At 36.9% G+C, this 15,912-nt stretch overlaps 1 protein-coding gene across 1 annotated transcript; it reads right to left on the bottom strand.

Moving 5' to 3' along the window:
• Positions 1-260: 260 nt before the first annotated feature.
• LOC134538383 (uncharacterized) lies at positions 261-12,894 on the bottom strand. Its single transcript, XM_063379663.1, has 2 exons — positions 12,821-12,894; positions 261-4,967 (listed from the first exon to the last, which is right to left on the bottom strand). Exons 1-2 carry the CDS (start codon positions 12,857-12,859, stop codon positions 399-401), a joined length of 4,608 nt encoding a protein of 1,535 aa, XP_063235733.1. The 5' UTR covers positions 12,860-12,894; the 3' UTR covers positions 261-398.
• Positions 12,895-15,912: the final 3,018 nt, after the last annotated feature.

Here is a 15,912-nt window from a genome sequence, read left to right on the forward strand (position 1 = left end):
TAATTAAATCTGCTTAAATTGTACATTTAAATAAATAAAAATCAAAATTTCCTTTAGTATTTTTAATAAAGGAACTCTTTTTTGCAGTTAAAAAAATATTTGTAACATTGCGCTATTATAATTTTAGTTCAGCATCATTTCTATTAAAATTAATCCACAAACAAAATATGCACAACCTTAAAATAAAAAAAATTGCTCTTTCCTCATTCAAGTGTTTGAAAGGTATATTTAGCCTTGCTAAAAAATGCATGATACGTTTACCCATATTTGTCATTTAATTTTACTAGCATACAATTTTATTAGGATTTTCTTTGAATAAAAAAATAGTAAAATAAAATTGTATAGTAAATAAAATAAACTTAGATTTTCAATTAATTTAAGAGTCATTCAAGTTTTAACTATGCCCATATTGAAGTATTTGGTAAGTAGTCAATTTTATTTGCATAAGCTGTTCGACACGCTCCGAAGACACATTCATTGTAAATAGTGCTGTAGTGGTAGCCCTCACCGCATGTTTTGTGTATAGGCTGGTCATTCCCTGAGCATACGTAGTATGAGTAACAGTCATTAGGATCAGCAATATTACCAGTCACTGAACATGTTGGGAATGGCTGAGGTTTAGTTGTTGTTAAAGCAGGCACCGTGGTCGTGTCTGTTGTACTTCCCAAAGTTGTTGTTGTACTGGCAGTCGTTGCAGGTTGATTTGTGGGCGAACCACTATTCCCATTTGCGTCCGAACAAGTTCCAAAAACACACCTCTGGTAAGGGACACTAAAATGATAACCATTATCACATATTTTATGTGATAGTTGAAGATCGTCAGAACATTCATAATAAGAGTAACAATCATTGGGATCTTCGATGGGTCCTGCGATAGTGCATGCTGGTGTGCCATGAGACTGTTTGGTTGTTTGTGAAGTGGATTCTGTTGTGGGATTTACATTGTCGGTAGTTGTATCAGGTTGACCTGTTGAACTGTTAGATCCACTTGAACTTGAACACGTTCCAAACACACATATATGATACATAACACTGAAATAAAAACCACTATTACACACTTTGTGTGTTGGCTGGAGGTTTTCTGAACATTCGTAAAAAGAGTAGCAGTCATAAGGGTCTGCAATTGAACCAGCTGACGTGCATATTGGTGAAATTACTCCTGGGGTATTAAGGTTGACAAAAGCTGTGGAAGATGACATAGAGTTTGTTGTTTTGGTAGAATAGCTTATATGTGAATTATTGTCACCAATGTAATTATAACATGATCCAAAAATACAACCCTTGTACACTGTGCTGAAAAAATACCCAAAATCGCAAGTTTTGTACGTTTGAATAAGATCTTCTGAACATTCATAGTACGAATGACAATCATAAGAATCTTTGAAAATTCCAGAAACAGCACATACTGGCCCAGATTGATAATATTTGATATCTGATAAAGTATAGGCAAATGGCATTACCATAAAACTATGAACTATTTTGTTTGAAACAATTTTGTCATTCTGAATTTTGGGAGTGTTAATATGCAATTTACTTAGCAAACATGTTCCAAATATACATTTTTGGAACACACTATTAAAATAAAAACCATTTTCACATGTCTTGTGTGATTGCTGTAGATCTTCAGAGCATTCATAGTACGAGGTACAGTCGTTGGGATCTTCTATGTCACCTGCAGCTGAGCATGTTGGTACAGATTGTGATGGTTTTGTTGTTTGAATGGGAGTTCCTGAAGTTGTGGTTGTGACACCAGGTGCTGGTGTTTGGTTAGAGGAGGATATTGTAGGTTGGTTTGTTGGTGATTGGTTATTTCCATTTCCATTAGAACATGTCCCAAATACACAGTTCTGGTAAATATGATTGAAATAGTAACCATTTTCACATGTCTTGTGTGTTTGCTGTAGATCTTCAGAGCATTCATAGTACGAGGTACAGTCATTGGGATCTTCTATGTCACCTGCAGCTGAGCATGTTGGTACAGATTGTGATGGTTTTGTTGTTTGAATGGGAGTTCCTGAAGTTGTGGTTGTGACACCAGGTGCTGGTGTTTGGTTAGACGTGGATATTGTAGGTTGGTTTGTTGGTGATTGGTTATTTCCATTTCCATTAGAACATGTCCCAAAAACACAGTTCTGGTAAACATGATTGAAATAGTAACCATTTTCACATGTCTTGTGTGTTTGCTGTAGATCTTCAGAGCATTCATAGTACGAGGTACAGTCGTTGGGATCTTCTATGTCACCTGCAGCAGAGCATGTTGGTACAGATTGTGATGGTTTTGTTGTTTGAATGGGAGTTCCTGAAGTTGTGGTTGTGACACCGGGTGCTGGTGTTTGGTTAGACGTGGATAATGTAGGTTGGTTTGTTGGTGATTGGTTATTTCCATTTCCATTAGAACATGTCCCAAATACACAGTTCTGGTAAACATGATTGAAATAGTAACCATTTTCACATGTCTTGTGTGTTTGCTGTAGATCTTCAGAGCATTCATAGTACGAGGTACAGTCGTTGGGATCTTCTATGTCACCTGCAGCTGAGCATGTTGGTACAGATTGTGATGGTTTTGTTGTTTGAATGGGAGTTCCTGAAGTTGTGGTTGTGACACCAGGTACTGGTGTTTGGTTAGACGTGGATAATGTAGGTTGGTTTGTTGGTGATTGGTTATTTCCATTTCCATTAGAACATGTCCCAAATACACAGTTCTGGTAAACATGATTGAAATAGTAACCATTTTCACATGTCTTGTGTGTTTGCTGTAGATCTTCAGAGCATTCATAGTACGAGGTACAGTCATTGTGATCTTCTATGTCACCTGCAGCTGAGCATGTTGGTACAGATTGTGATGGTTTTGTTGTTTGAATTGGAGTTCCTGAAGTTGTGGTTGTGACACCAGGTACTGGTGTTTGGTTAGACGTGGATAATGTAGGTTGGTTTGTTGGTGATTGGTTATTTCCATTTCCATTAGAACATGTCCCAAATACACAGTTCTGGTAAACATGATTGAAATAGTAACCATTTTCACATGTTTTGTGTGTTTGCTGTAGATCTTCAGAGCATTCATAGTACGAGGTACAGTCATTGGGATCTTCTATGTCACCTGCAGCTGAGCATGTTGGTACAGATTGTGATGATTTTGTTGTTTGAATGGGATTTCCTGAAAATGTGGTTGTGACACCAGGTGCTGGTGTTTGGTTAGACGTGGATATTGTAGGTTGGTTTGTTGGTGATTGGTTATTTCCATTTCCATTAGAACATGTCCCAAATACACAGTTCTGGTAAACATGATTGAAATAGTAACCATTTTCACATGTCTTGTGTGTTTGCTGTAGATCTTCAGAGCATTCATAGTACGAGGTACAGTCGTTGGGATCTTCTATGTCACCTGCAGCTGAGCATGTTGGTACAGATTGTGATGGTTTTGTTGTTTGAATGGGAGTTCCTGAAGTTGTGGTTGTGACACCAGGTACTGGTATTTGGTTAGACGTGGATAATGTAGGTTGGTATGTTGGTGATTGGTTATTTCCATTTCCATTAGAACATGTCCCAAATACACAGTTCTGGTAAACATGATTGAAATAGTAACCGTTTTCACATGTTTTGTGTGTTTGCTGTAGATCTTCAGAGCATTCATAGTACGAGGTACAGTCATTGGGATCTTCTATGTCACCTGCAGCTGAGCATGTTGGTACAGATTGTGATGGTTTTGTTGTTTGAATGGGAGTTCCTGAAGTTGTGGTTGTGATACCAGGTGCTGGTGTTTGGTTAGACGTGGATATTGTAGGTTGGTTTGTTGGTGATTGGTTATTTCCATTTCCATTAGAACATGTCCCAAATACACAGTTCTGGTAAACATGATTGAAATAGTACCCATTTTCACATGTCTTGTGTGTTTGCTGTAGATCTTCAGAGCATTCATAGTACGAGGTACAGTCGTTGGGATCTTCTATGTCACCTGCAGCTGAGCATGTTGGTACAGATTGTGATGGTTTCGTTGTTTGAATTGGAGGTCCTGAAGTTGTGGTTGTGACACCAGGTGCTGGTGTTTGGTTAGACGTGGATATTGTAGGTTGGTTTGTTGGTGATTGGTTATTTCCATTTCCATTAGAACATGTCCCAAATACACAGTTCTGGTAAACATGGTTGAAATAGTAACCATTTTCACATGTCTTGTGTGTTTGTTGGAGATTATCAGAACATTCATAATACGAGTAACAATTATTTGGATCTTCGGTTTTTCCTTTTGTTTTACAAGTAGGGTTAGAACTTTCTGCTGTTAACGTTTGGGATTCTGTTGTACCCAATATATTCTGTGTAAATGTTGTGTGTATTGTGGTGTTAATTTTACTCTCACATGAAGCTGTGACAGAGTTGAATATTCCACCATGTGGACATAAGTAGAGAACTGGATACAGGTATGACCCATCTTTGTTTGTGTTATTTCTGCAAATGTAATATATGTTTGGATTTTCAGTAACTGCTCCTACTTGCCAAGTGTATTTACATGTTGGCACTGGATCCTCTGAGCATATTTTTGACTCTTTTGAGCACGAGAATTTTGATGATTCATACAGCCATCCACTGTCGCATAGCTGGAAACTGTGTTGCAAGTTGTTCAATGTCCCATAACAAATGTAGTAACCGGCGCAGTCGTAAGGATCGGGAAATGTTCCAACTTCAGTGCACTCAAATTCATATCCTTGTGGAGTACATGTGCTAGTGAATGTCTTGGAACACACGCCCAGTGTAGCGCTGCACTGATACCCTTGCCCAGTATCACACACCTCCGTGAGCACTTCTTCGTAGTCCGGTTCGGATCCAATGCAGTTGTACACGGCCTTGCAGTCTGCACTGCAGTAGTATCCTTTGTTCGTGCAAGTTCTTCCTGTCCAACTTCTTTCAGAAGGCGTTCTCTTGGTATTGGTTAGTGATGCGTATGCCACTGACGAAGTTTCGATGAGAGCCACAAACTGAAAACATCAAGAAAATTAACTCACATTCTATAACATATTTTCAATTTTCAGTATTAACCTAATATATTTTGATTGTAATGTTTTTAAATTTATACCATATAACATAACGTAGGCATGTCTAAAATTATTTGTGTTATATTTTTGTTTGGTTAAAATTTATGCATGGTTTTAAATATCGATAAACTATAACAATTTTGTCAGAGTATATATAAACATATTCATATGCTCGTATGGTATAATTGCTTCTTTTTGCATCATGTTTTAGACCTATATGGAGCATGGAGTCTATTAAAATTAAAGTAAGGCAAGTGTACAAATTTTTTGAGTTAGAGAGTTACGATAATGTGCTTTTTCATATTATTTTGTATATTATTTGGTTTTAATGCAGTTACCGATACATCCGATCTTCATACGATTAGTGGCCATTACACAAGCCAGAAATAAAGAGTTAAGGAATTAATTAATATATGCCATTGTCGTCGTCCATGGATCGCATTATGGTTTACTTGATGATATGCAAATTTTAACTCTATGAGTTTGGACTGCTCTGCTTATTGAATGTTCTTATTTCAATTTAAAAAAAGCCTTGTTTTGAACTGATTACGATTTACAAAGACTCATTATAAGTAGATTAAACTTTTAAAAAATCGAAACCATCCCTTCCGTGAATTATACAAAATGTACTCGGTGACAGACTTGGTACACAGTTGGTTTCTCTCAATTTATGTTAGTTTCTCGTCAGTTTCCGATGCGAGGATTTCAGGGTTACAACCCCCCAGTAAGTCATATATGTAAACTAGTATTGTTTGGAATCGACACACATAAAAACTACAAAAAAAAAAGACCAAACATTAAATTTAAGGTGGCAATTATCTACCTCATAAAGTTGATGTTGTGAGGGGAGCGTGCTCGATTCTTATTCCTCGACACAACTGTTATTTATGAGCAATGAGTCATTACTCAATGGTATTGAGCCCATTGTTATCTTGGAGTATGAATATGGCTATAGAATTAATTGAGAGCAAATAATCGAAACGACGCAAATCTTTACAAAAACTTTTTATGCTATTTTTTGTCACCCAGTTTAACACATAAACTTAGCAGCGAAACACGTCTTAATCATTTTGATCTTAAAAGCAGCAAGGCTTTCTTCGGAGCTCAAGAAGCTTTAAACTTTTCTCGGAGATTGCAATTTAAGCCTTGGGTTTCACACGCCATGTCCGTTATAAATTTTTCTTGCCATTTTTATCATTTGCATTTTACAATTCGTCAAAAAAAATCTTTCTTTCGCCAGATATTTACTGGAAGTTATCTATGTTGTGGGGTGTACAACCGAAACAGTCCTAAGCCCGGTCCCTGTAGTTCAATCGTTCAGCTGTGCACACAGTGGAGTGGGGTGCTCGTGACATCACGTGACAGCGTATATTAACCCAGCCGCCGCACCCTTCCAAACAGACTGCAAGGCAGCGAGAGACACGTACACCAGTTGCCCACGAACTCGAATTAGTAACCGTAATGCAGTGCTGCTTAAGGATATTAAGCGGTCACTTCCAGAAATGGGGAGTGCAACATAAAACCGCTAAAACTCTAAACTCCTTTTTATCCCACGAGACGCCATTCCCAACCACCAGCCTCCCTGTTTATCTTTGGACATACAATCCCTTGGTAGTCTACTATCAAGTGCCTTAGAATTTAACTATATTAATCACTGACATGGCACTGCCATGTCGAACACTTCACCGGAAAAGCACAAACAGCATTTGGGTAGATCCATTAGGTCCTAACACTGGCATGCCCGCTGCCCCAAAGCATATCGCATCCAACTATGGCAAATATGTGTCTTCCAAATTCATTTTCAAGGAACAACTGTCTGGGCCAAACCCAACATGTTTTAATTTTGCCACTTTCTACTACCACCTTGATTCCACTCATCGTCCCTTTATGTCCATCGCGAAAGAACTCTGAGTTGTAGCGTGTTGAGTTATCATTTAGGGCCCTTGTACACGGGCCACTTTGTCACGCGACTGCGTGGCACGACAAAGTGGCGAGATGGGAGATAGCCACAAGCTGCCATTGTCTACGCGGAGAGCTGTCCACATGGGCCACTTCCAGCCGCACGTCCTTTCAATAGCCGCTCGCTCAGACGCTCTGATACTTGACACGCGCCGATTGTTTTACAGCAGCTTCTTTGGTTCACGCCGAGTTATCATTGAAACAGAATCGAAACCAAAAATTGGGATTCAAGATATGATGCCTACATCAATAATATTTTACGATGAGTGGTTTGGGATGGAAGGTGTGAGCAATGTTCGTCCCAGGATTTGTTGTGGCTACTGCAAGTAAGAACGATGCAAGTACTTATATGTAAATTTCTGTGTGGGTATTAAAAAGTAAAATGTATAAAATTCATTAAAGCAAGTTAAAATTTTTGAAAGAATAGAAGTTGATGTTAAAAAACATGGGTGAATGTACTTACGTAGGCGCGTTAGAATATATACTTAACATGGTGTAGTAAAAAAATTACTTTATTCTTGCATTAAATATTAATATAAATAATATAGTATAAGGGCTAGAGTGATATTATAATGTATACACTTAATCAATAAAAAAATTAAATAAATACTTAGTGTTCAATATTAATATAAACATTTGTATAAATTAATTAGATAATTGAGTCAAATAATCGAGTTAAATTTTAATTAGTAATGAAATAAAATAAAAATTGTGCTGAATGTTTATTTTATTCTAATTATTATATAAATAATTTCATTTAATAATAACTGGGTAATTTATAATGTAAATAAATTATATAATGGGAATATAACTTCTTTTATATAAAAATGCTTAAAAAACTTAGAAAGTTTTTCAACACAGTTATATCCCTAATATTTACACAAATTAAATGTTAATTATGTGGACCATTATTTCATATCAATCACTAAAGTATATGGTTTAAAAGCACATACATCATTTTTATTTGTATATAGCCTTTTTTCATCCTATGATCATATCGTTGCAAAGGAAAAGTATTTCCTCGTCGGAGCCTATGACCCAATTCAGGGGGCCGCAACTGAACATGCAGAATATGCACACTGAATACGATGTGCGGTTGAAAATTGCAAACACCAAAAATTATGATTTATACATAAAGAAAACTTAGAAATTTTTTTAAATGGTATAGATGAAATAAAAAAGTAATTTTACAAACAACCTTAGTTAAGAATTTATGGAATGATGTATTGACAGAGTGGCGTACTGAGTAAATTTTTTGACAAATTCGAATTATTTTTTCAGCAATCAAATAAGCAAGGACTCTTTGTGCACATGTGCAGACGTGTGGACGTGAGAATTTTTTTTATATTGAAGCTGAGGTCATGATTTTCAGCACTTATACTTTGTGCCTATGTAATTTTTAATTTTCGAAAAAAAAGCATATTTACATAGTGTTTTTGTTGTTCAGTATTAAGTACTAGATAATCTCATATATAATATATATATATTATATATACATAGTGAATATTTCCAGCATGACCACAAAAATTAAATCAAGGTTGCAATACTATACTTTAGAAAATTTAATACTTTTAGTCTGAAGGTTGCTTTAAATAATGCAATGTTCCCTGATTTCAAAAGAATTGAGTTGCGGTACTCATCTTCCTTGCTTTGTGACCAAACTACTTTCCACTGTGGCGCTTCTCTGCAACGTAATTATTAACACTGCTGCTGGTCGACGAGCGAGCTAGGGAAGGCACGATACCAGCACCAGATGTGTTGGTGGGGACGAAGGCCTTTGCCTGCAATCCTGAGCAAGTTGGGAAGGCACAAATCTAGTACCATACATGTTGGTGGGGCCGAAGGCCTTTGCCTGCCATCCTGAGCAAGTTGGGAAAGGCACAAATCTAGTACCAGACATGTTGGTGGGGCCGAAGGCCTTTGCCTGCCATACTGAGCAAGTTGGGGAAGGCACAAATCTAGTACCAGACATGTTGGTGGGGCCGAAGGCCTTTGCCTGCCATCCTGAGCAAGTTGGGGAAGGCACAAATCTAGTACCAGACATGTTGGTGGGGACGAAGGCCTTTTCCTGCCATACTGAGCAAGTTGGAAAAGGCACAAATCTAGTACCAGACATGTTGGTGGGGCCGAAGGCCTTTGCCTGCCATACTGAGCAAGTTGGGGAAGGCACAAATCTAGTACCAGACATGTTGGTGGGGCCGAAGGCCTTTGCCTGCCATCCTGAGCAAGTTGGGGAAGGCACAAATCTAGTACCAGACATGTTGGTGGGGACGAAGGCCTTTGCCTGCCATACTGAGCAAGTTGGGGAAGGCACAAATCTAGTACCAGACATGTTGGTGGGGACGAAGGCCTTTGCCTGCCATCCTGAGCAAGTTGGGAAAGGCACAAATCTAGTACCAGACATGTTGGTGGGGCCGAAGGCCTTTGCCTGCCATCCTGAGCAAGTTGGAGAAGGCACAAATCTAGTACCAGACATGTTGGTGGGGCCGAAGGCCTTTGCCTGCAATCCTAAGCAAGTTGGGAAGGCACAAATCTAGTACCATACATGTTGGTGGGGCCGAAGGCCTTTGCCTGCCATCCTGAGCAAGTTGGGAAAGGCACAAATCTAGTACCATACATGTTGGTGGGGACGAAGGCACTTGCCTGCCATACTGAGCAAGTTGGGGAAGGCACAAATCTAGTACCAGACATGTTGGTGGGGCCGAAGCCCTTTGCCTGCCATACTGAGCAAGTTGGGGAAGGCACAAATCTAGTACCAGACATGTTGGTGGGGCCGAAGGCCTTTGCCTGCCATCCTGAGCAAGTTGGGGAAGGCACAAATCTAGTACCAGACATGTTGGTGGGGCCGAAGGCCTTTGCCTGCCATCCTGAGCAAGTTGGGGAAGGCACAAATCTAGTACCAGACATGTTGGTGGGGACGAAGGCACTTGCCTGCCATCCTGAGCAAGTTGGGGAAGGCACGACGACTCCAGCACCAGACACGGAAAGTGTCGTTTTCGTCGACATCCCTTCTTTGGTTTCTGACCGAATAGGTTTACTCTGTTCGCAGGAGTTGGATCGGCATCGTCCCAGGTGTTTCACTTGTGCCCTTGGACTCCATGATCATCAGGCATCAAAGAACAAGGTGAGTAAAGTCTATTTCACACAGAATAATCGTAATTGAACTAAAATCTGGCTCGCCCATCTGCCGTTTATATGTAGTTTGCCGAGATTGTGTGCACCGTGTTTAATTATAATAGTCTAGTGTGAGTTGTGTTAGTAGCCGTTAGGAATAAAGTTGTGTCTTCTCGAGTATTTTAGTTTAATTGGATAAGAGGCATTAAGACGTACGTTGACTTTTGTTAATAAGTACAGACAATTAAGGCTACACATAAAAACTGTTCATGACTACGAGTTTGGGTTAGTGTAATGGCCTAATAGATGACGGTACGGAATATCATGAGTTGTCATCAGTTGTCGGTCAGAGTATGCTGATTCAGCTGTATTAATCTGCGTACTAATAAGTGAAGTTTGTGCCTGCACCTGCTATGCTACACGGAGTGAAATACATGGGTACCTTATGCAGCCGCTCATTCATGTTGTAGATTCCCTGTTCTACTTTAATTTATTGTTTGATTGAATGTTTTATACTGCTCATTCACGTTGTTGTAGATTACCTATTCTGATGTCTAATTTATTGTTTGAATAATTGCTTGATCATTTAAGTCTCATTTTTGCTTAACCACTCTGTCATCATTTAAATTAATGTTATGGGTTAGCCATTGACCAATGATCATGAATAACATACCATAACATCTAAAAGCTGTGAATACTATATACAATAACATTTAAAAGCGGTAATTGTTAAAATTTTCGTGACATTTCATAGCTCGCAAATAATGTTTAGTAAATATAGCTGGTGAGAAAATTTGTGGTCGAACATAATTTTTTTTTGTCGTTTCTTTCGTTTAGGGATAATTTCCACAATGTTTCACTAAATAAGCTTAGTGTTAGGATACGATGCAAATTTTGTCATCATGTGCATGGTACACTACTTTTTCCATACTTAAAAATAGCACGTGCATTACATTTATTTTTGTAAATTAGTATTTAATATAGATGTAAAAATTTTATACACGACAAAAATAATTTTGTTTTTCAAACTGCCAAATTTTTTGCAAAATAATTTTGTAATTTTACAATCTAAATTAGGATAAACGTTAATAAAAAGTATTTTCTCTTTGTTTCAATCTGATAGGTGGGTTACTCACTACACCAATAGCTACTGCATTCATTTAGATTAAAATTACTTAATACATTACTAGCGAAGCATCCCTGATTCACACGGAGACGATCTATTTATGTGGAGTCATTTAAATCTAATCATTATAAGTTCTTATATAAATGAAGTTCTCGTAAGTGTACAGTATTTTTAAAAATATATACTGCCCATAACTAAGGAATTTTTTCTAAACACTGTTATAGCTGTCTTCTCATGAGACAACATAAATATTTTGTTTAGAAGTCGATCAAAATAGCTTCGAAAAAAAAAAACTTCTTATTTTGAACCATATGTGACATTCTGTAAGCATTTTTAAGACCTACTTTTTATATTACATTAGTTTGATTTATCAGTTATGTATAAGTCTGCGAAGGCTATGTAAGCGTCCTAAAAGCGTTTTTTCTGACTTGAATACAAAATATAGAGATTTATTTACTATTTTAAAATTTAATATGAACGTATTGTCTACATAAACCATCCGAAAGAAGGTGAAAACCGCAACAAATCCATTGTGTAGTTTAGGAGAAGTAAGTGAACAGACAGACGCGGATAGCAACTTTGTTTAATATTTATGCTCTTTAGAGATCTCATAGCCTATCGATATATTTAATTTGTCGCATTCGACACTCAAATGAACATTGAAATGTAATTAGTATTTTACTACTGTTATTAAAAATAAACTCTTTCTTTCCTTTGGATAACATTATTTTCAAACGTAAAATTGTCAGGTACTATTATGTTCAATAAGTTAATATTTAATGTAAAAGAGCAATCAACATCAGTTGTAAGCTTTAAATTAATAAAAATATAGTAATTATATATAAAAAAGATGCGTAGAATAATTTTTAAGAATTAAAAAGTTTTTAATTTTCAAGATCAAAACTGTATTATTTTTATTTGTTTTAGTTTTTCATGGTGGTGAAAAAAAATTCTTTAATTTATTCATGAACAATACGTGAGAGTTACTGTTGATAAAACAAATTACTGGGATAAATTATTTTCATAGTGATGGAGATACTGAAAAATTATCAAAATACATGGCTGAGCACACGAGAAAATTTTTTTTTCTTGTATGGCACTGGATTATAAAGTTCACACAACGAAAATAACAAACCATAAATATGTGATATGAAAATATATGTCATAAATATATTTTAACTATTTTTTTACGTACTTGATAACATTGAATCTTTTGGTAGCAAATTATATTAGTCAATATCAAAATATATATATATTGTAACGTTTTAGATTTTTTGTAATCAAAACAGATTGACTATATAGGTTTATGCTATTATTCAAAACAATGTGCATAGGCATTTATCGAACATAAAGGTATAACAACTTTAAAATTATGGCAAATTATAGTATTTTTATTTATCCTGCAACGCATGAACTGTAACAAATTTAATTCTCTTGAGTCTTCTGAATTTTTAAATAAAAGTTATTAATCATGAAGTCTGGTTTATTTAAATTGGCCTCTCAATTATTTCAATAATTCTGCTACAGATATATACGTTTAACATAGGAAAATTACAAGTAACACTTGTATAGATAATTGATCACTTGATGTACTTACCAATAAAAGTATTCCTCCATAAAACATATATTGCTTCATAGTAAAAACTCTATGGCCTTGTGAATATACAAAACTCTAATGACGAGCACCTGATAGTTGCACTTTGACAAACATCAACTTCGTATCTGCCAGTAATCAGACAGTTCAAGTCAATCACGAAAACACTTACCTGGTGAAGGTTACCATGTCACCAACATAACGATAAACAGGTGTTCTTAAATTATTACTGGTTGAAAAAAAATTGATGTACACCTAAATGTCTAGGACGTAGTCTAATCCTACGCGACTAAATATTTATTAAATTGGTAAATAAATCTCTCCAAAAAAAATGTGAACTTGTCTTTAGGTAGGTACCTACTTGCCAGAGATGTGTAACATTTAACATTGATAACGAGCAAATTTCAAATAATGCCGATCGTGATAAATAGTTGCAAATTGTGTTTTCAACTAAATTTCTGGACGCGAATCACACGTGTTTCCGCATCCGCCGCAAGAATTCACTGCCGAAGCAGCTACGTGGACTATCGAATCATTTGATTAGCAGACCGAAATTTTAACTTATATAATGTAACGGTTCCGATGAAAAGCGAAAAAGACAAAAAAAAAATTACTAATCTCCGGCTTTAGACCTGATTATCAACAAGGATTTTTTTTTAATACAGCCCATCCAGTTAAAATTCATTAAACAGTTAATACTATAAAGTTTCCCTGTGGCTTTGTAATTTTAGACTCACGCCATCCCCCACAGATGACAGCACCGTGATTACACATTTCCGTTTCATGTGACTTCCGTAGCATTCACTAAATTACTTCTAGTGAATTACGTATAGCGAAAGCTAAGATATTAAAATATCAAAAAAATAGTTTCAAGCTATGTGTGTGCGTTGATGTTTGGGGTAGCAGCCAGTAGAACGAAGGTCATTTCACCGAAATGTCGGTCTGGTGCTTGTCGGAAAGATGGCTTTTTTGTAGTGCTTGTCGGTAAGCTGCCGCTGTCAGGGCGTATGTGCGTATGTGCGTATGTGCGTATGTGCGTATGTGCTAATGCAAGTGTGAATGTGTGCACGTGGAAGAAAGTACGAAGAGTAAGTATTAAAAAAAAACTTATAAGCATGCATTGCCTGCAGCGACGCTTTTATTTTGTCGAGATAAAAAGTGTGTTATCTTGAAGTTTACATTTTTACCTATATATTTTCTCCAGAATTACCCAGATTATTTTTACGACAGAACCTACATAACGATTCCGAAACGTATAATATTGTTGACGATAAATAAATAAATAAATAAATAAATATATATATATAAATATATTTATATTTAAATACGCTATGGCGTATGGCTTACGTGGTAATGCCCCGCAAAACCTGCCTGGTAACAACTTAACACTTAAGTGTGTGCCATTTTTCAATTGAAAATAAAAGCTGATAAGATAATCATACCCGTTTGTACTAATTGAAGCTCACCGCCTGAAGAGTGAATAAGCGACAGGCTTCGTATTTGTACTGATTTGATTCCCATGAAAATGTCATCACAACACACCGCACACCACACACGCACACACCGCACACCACACACGCACACACCGCACACCACACACGCACTCACCGCACACCACACACGCACACACCGCACACCACACACCACACACGCACACACCACTCTCACCACTTACCTAATGGCTACCAGAACGCTCCTCTAGGTGATACAATGTCACTGTGGCAGCCGTAGTAACAACTTAGCATTTGATGAGTTTTTTTTTCTTTCGAAAATGCTATCGCGTAAAGTTTGACAAATATGCCGCGATGTTTCATGATCTAATTTTTGGCTAATTCGTGACATGTGTGTTGTTTTTGGTGTAGGCCTGTGTTAGGGTAAGTTGACCACGTAAGCCACCTACTATTTGTTCAACTAGTGGTTATAAGAATGAACACTTAAAAATGAAATGAAAGATAATAGGCCTAACTCCACAATATCATATGCATGAGTATATAAAGTAAAACAAGGCTTCGTTAAAGTAGATCGCAGGATTTTTCAACCGTTAATTGATAAGCCAACTTAACATTTTCAGAGTTGAATACGCGTCACAGTAGTTGTGTGTACTGACGTTTCGCTCTGCATTGCAGCAGTCATCTTCAAATCAACATGAGAGTTGAAAAATAGTATAAATATATGTATATAATATGTATACACACACACATACATACAGGATGAGATTGAATCGATTGTCTTCCGCTGCTTGTTCCTGTCTACAAAATAAGTTGAAAATCTCTGTACGACTTATGATATAAAGTGCTACCTAAGGCTAGTAGGCCTATACGTCCTTGACGTTGCCACCGAACTAAAATTTTACTGTAAATAATAAAGAAATTATTTAAGATAGTACACTAAGCATCTGTACTTTTGTTAAATGTAATGAAATTCGACAACCACCACGTATTTTATTTTGTTGATGAAACTTAATTAGTTCATTGATATAATTAGGAGAATTAGCTCACCACAAAAAATACGTGGAAAATAAAGGTGTTAGTTAACCTAATTTTTTGAAATGCAATAATTTTGTTACATCGACAAAATTCGCGGCGGTTGTAGAAGTTCGTACAATCAAACATGGTACAGACGATCAGCGTTCTATCTTAAGGGGCCCGCCTCGTCAGGGGTGAATGTGTGTTAGTGAGGCGGGATGATAAGCGCAACGCTCGCTGGTGCTTCCAGTGCGGTATAGCCTCTAAGCGCAAGTCTCTGAACTGGCGCGCATTCGTCTCGTCGTCACAGGATAACTGTGAAATTTGAGCGGTGACCGTAACATTATATGGCGGAGAAATGAAGATAAAGGTGTTATGCAAGCCCCTTAAGTGCTTTCAAGAATCTGTGCTGATTGTTTTATGCCTAAAAATTACTCTGAAAACACGCGTTTTAGGCATTTTAACGCTTCTAAAAATACAGTTAAAAAACTTAATCCGAAATTAAAAGTACTTTTCGGTCCTCAGCGAACTCTTAAATGCTATTTGTAAATAGGCCCCACTCGGATATCTTGAGTAGTTTTGAAATCGCGTTGTTTTTCCTGAAGCTCTGCACACCGTCTGTGTGACCAG

Source organism: Bacillus rossius, chromosome 13, assembly GCF_032445375.1.
Source record: "Bacillus rossius redtenbacheri isolate Brsri chromosome 13, Brsri_v3, whole genome shotgun sequence".
Classification (NCBI taxonomy): Eukaryota; Metazoa; Arthropoda; class Insecta; order Phasmatodea; family Bacillidae; genus Bacillus; species Bacillus rossius.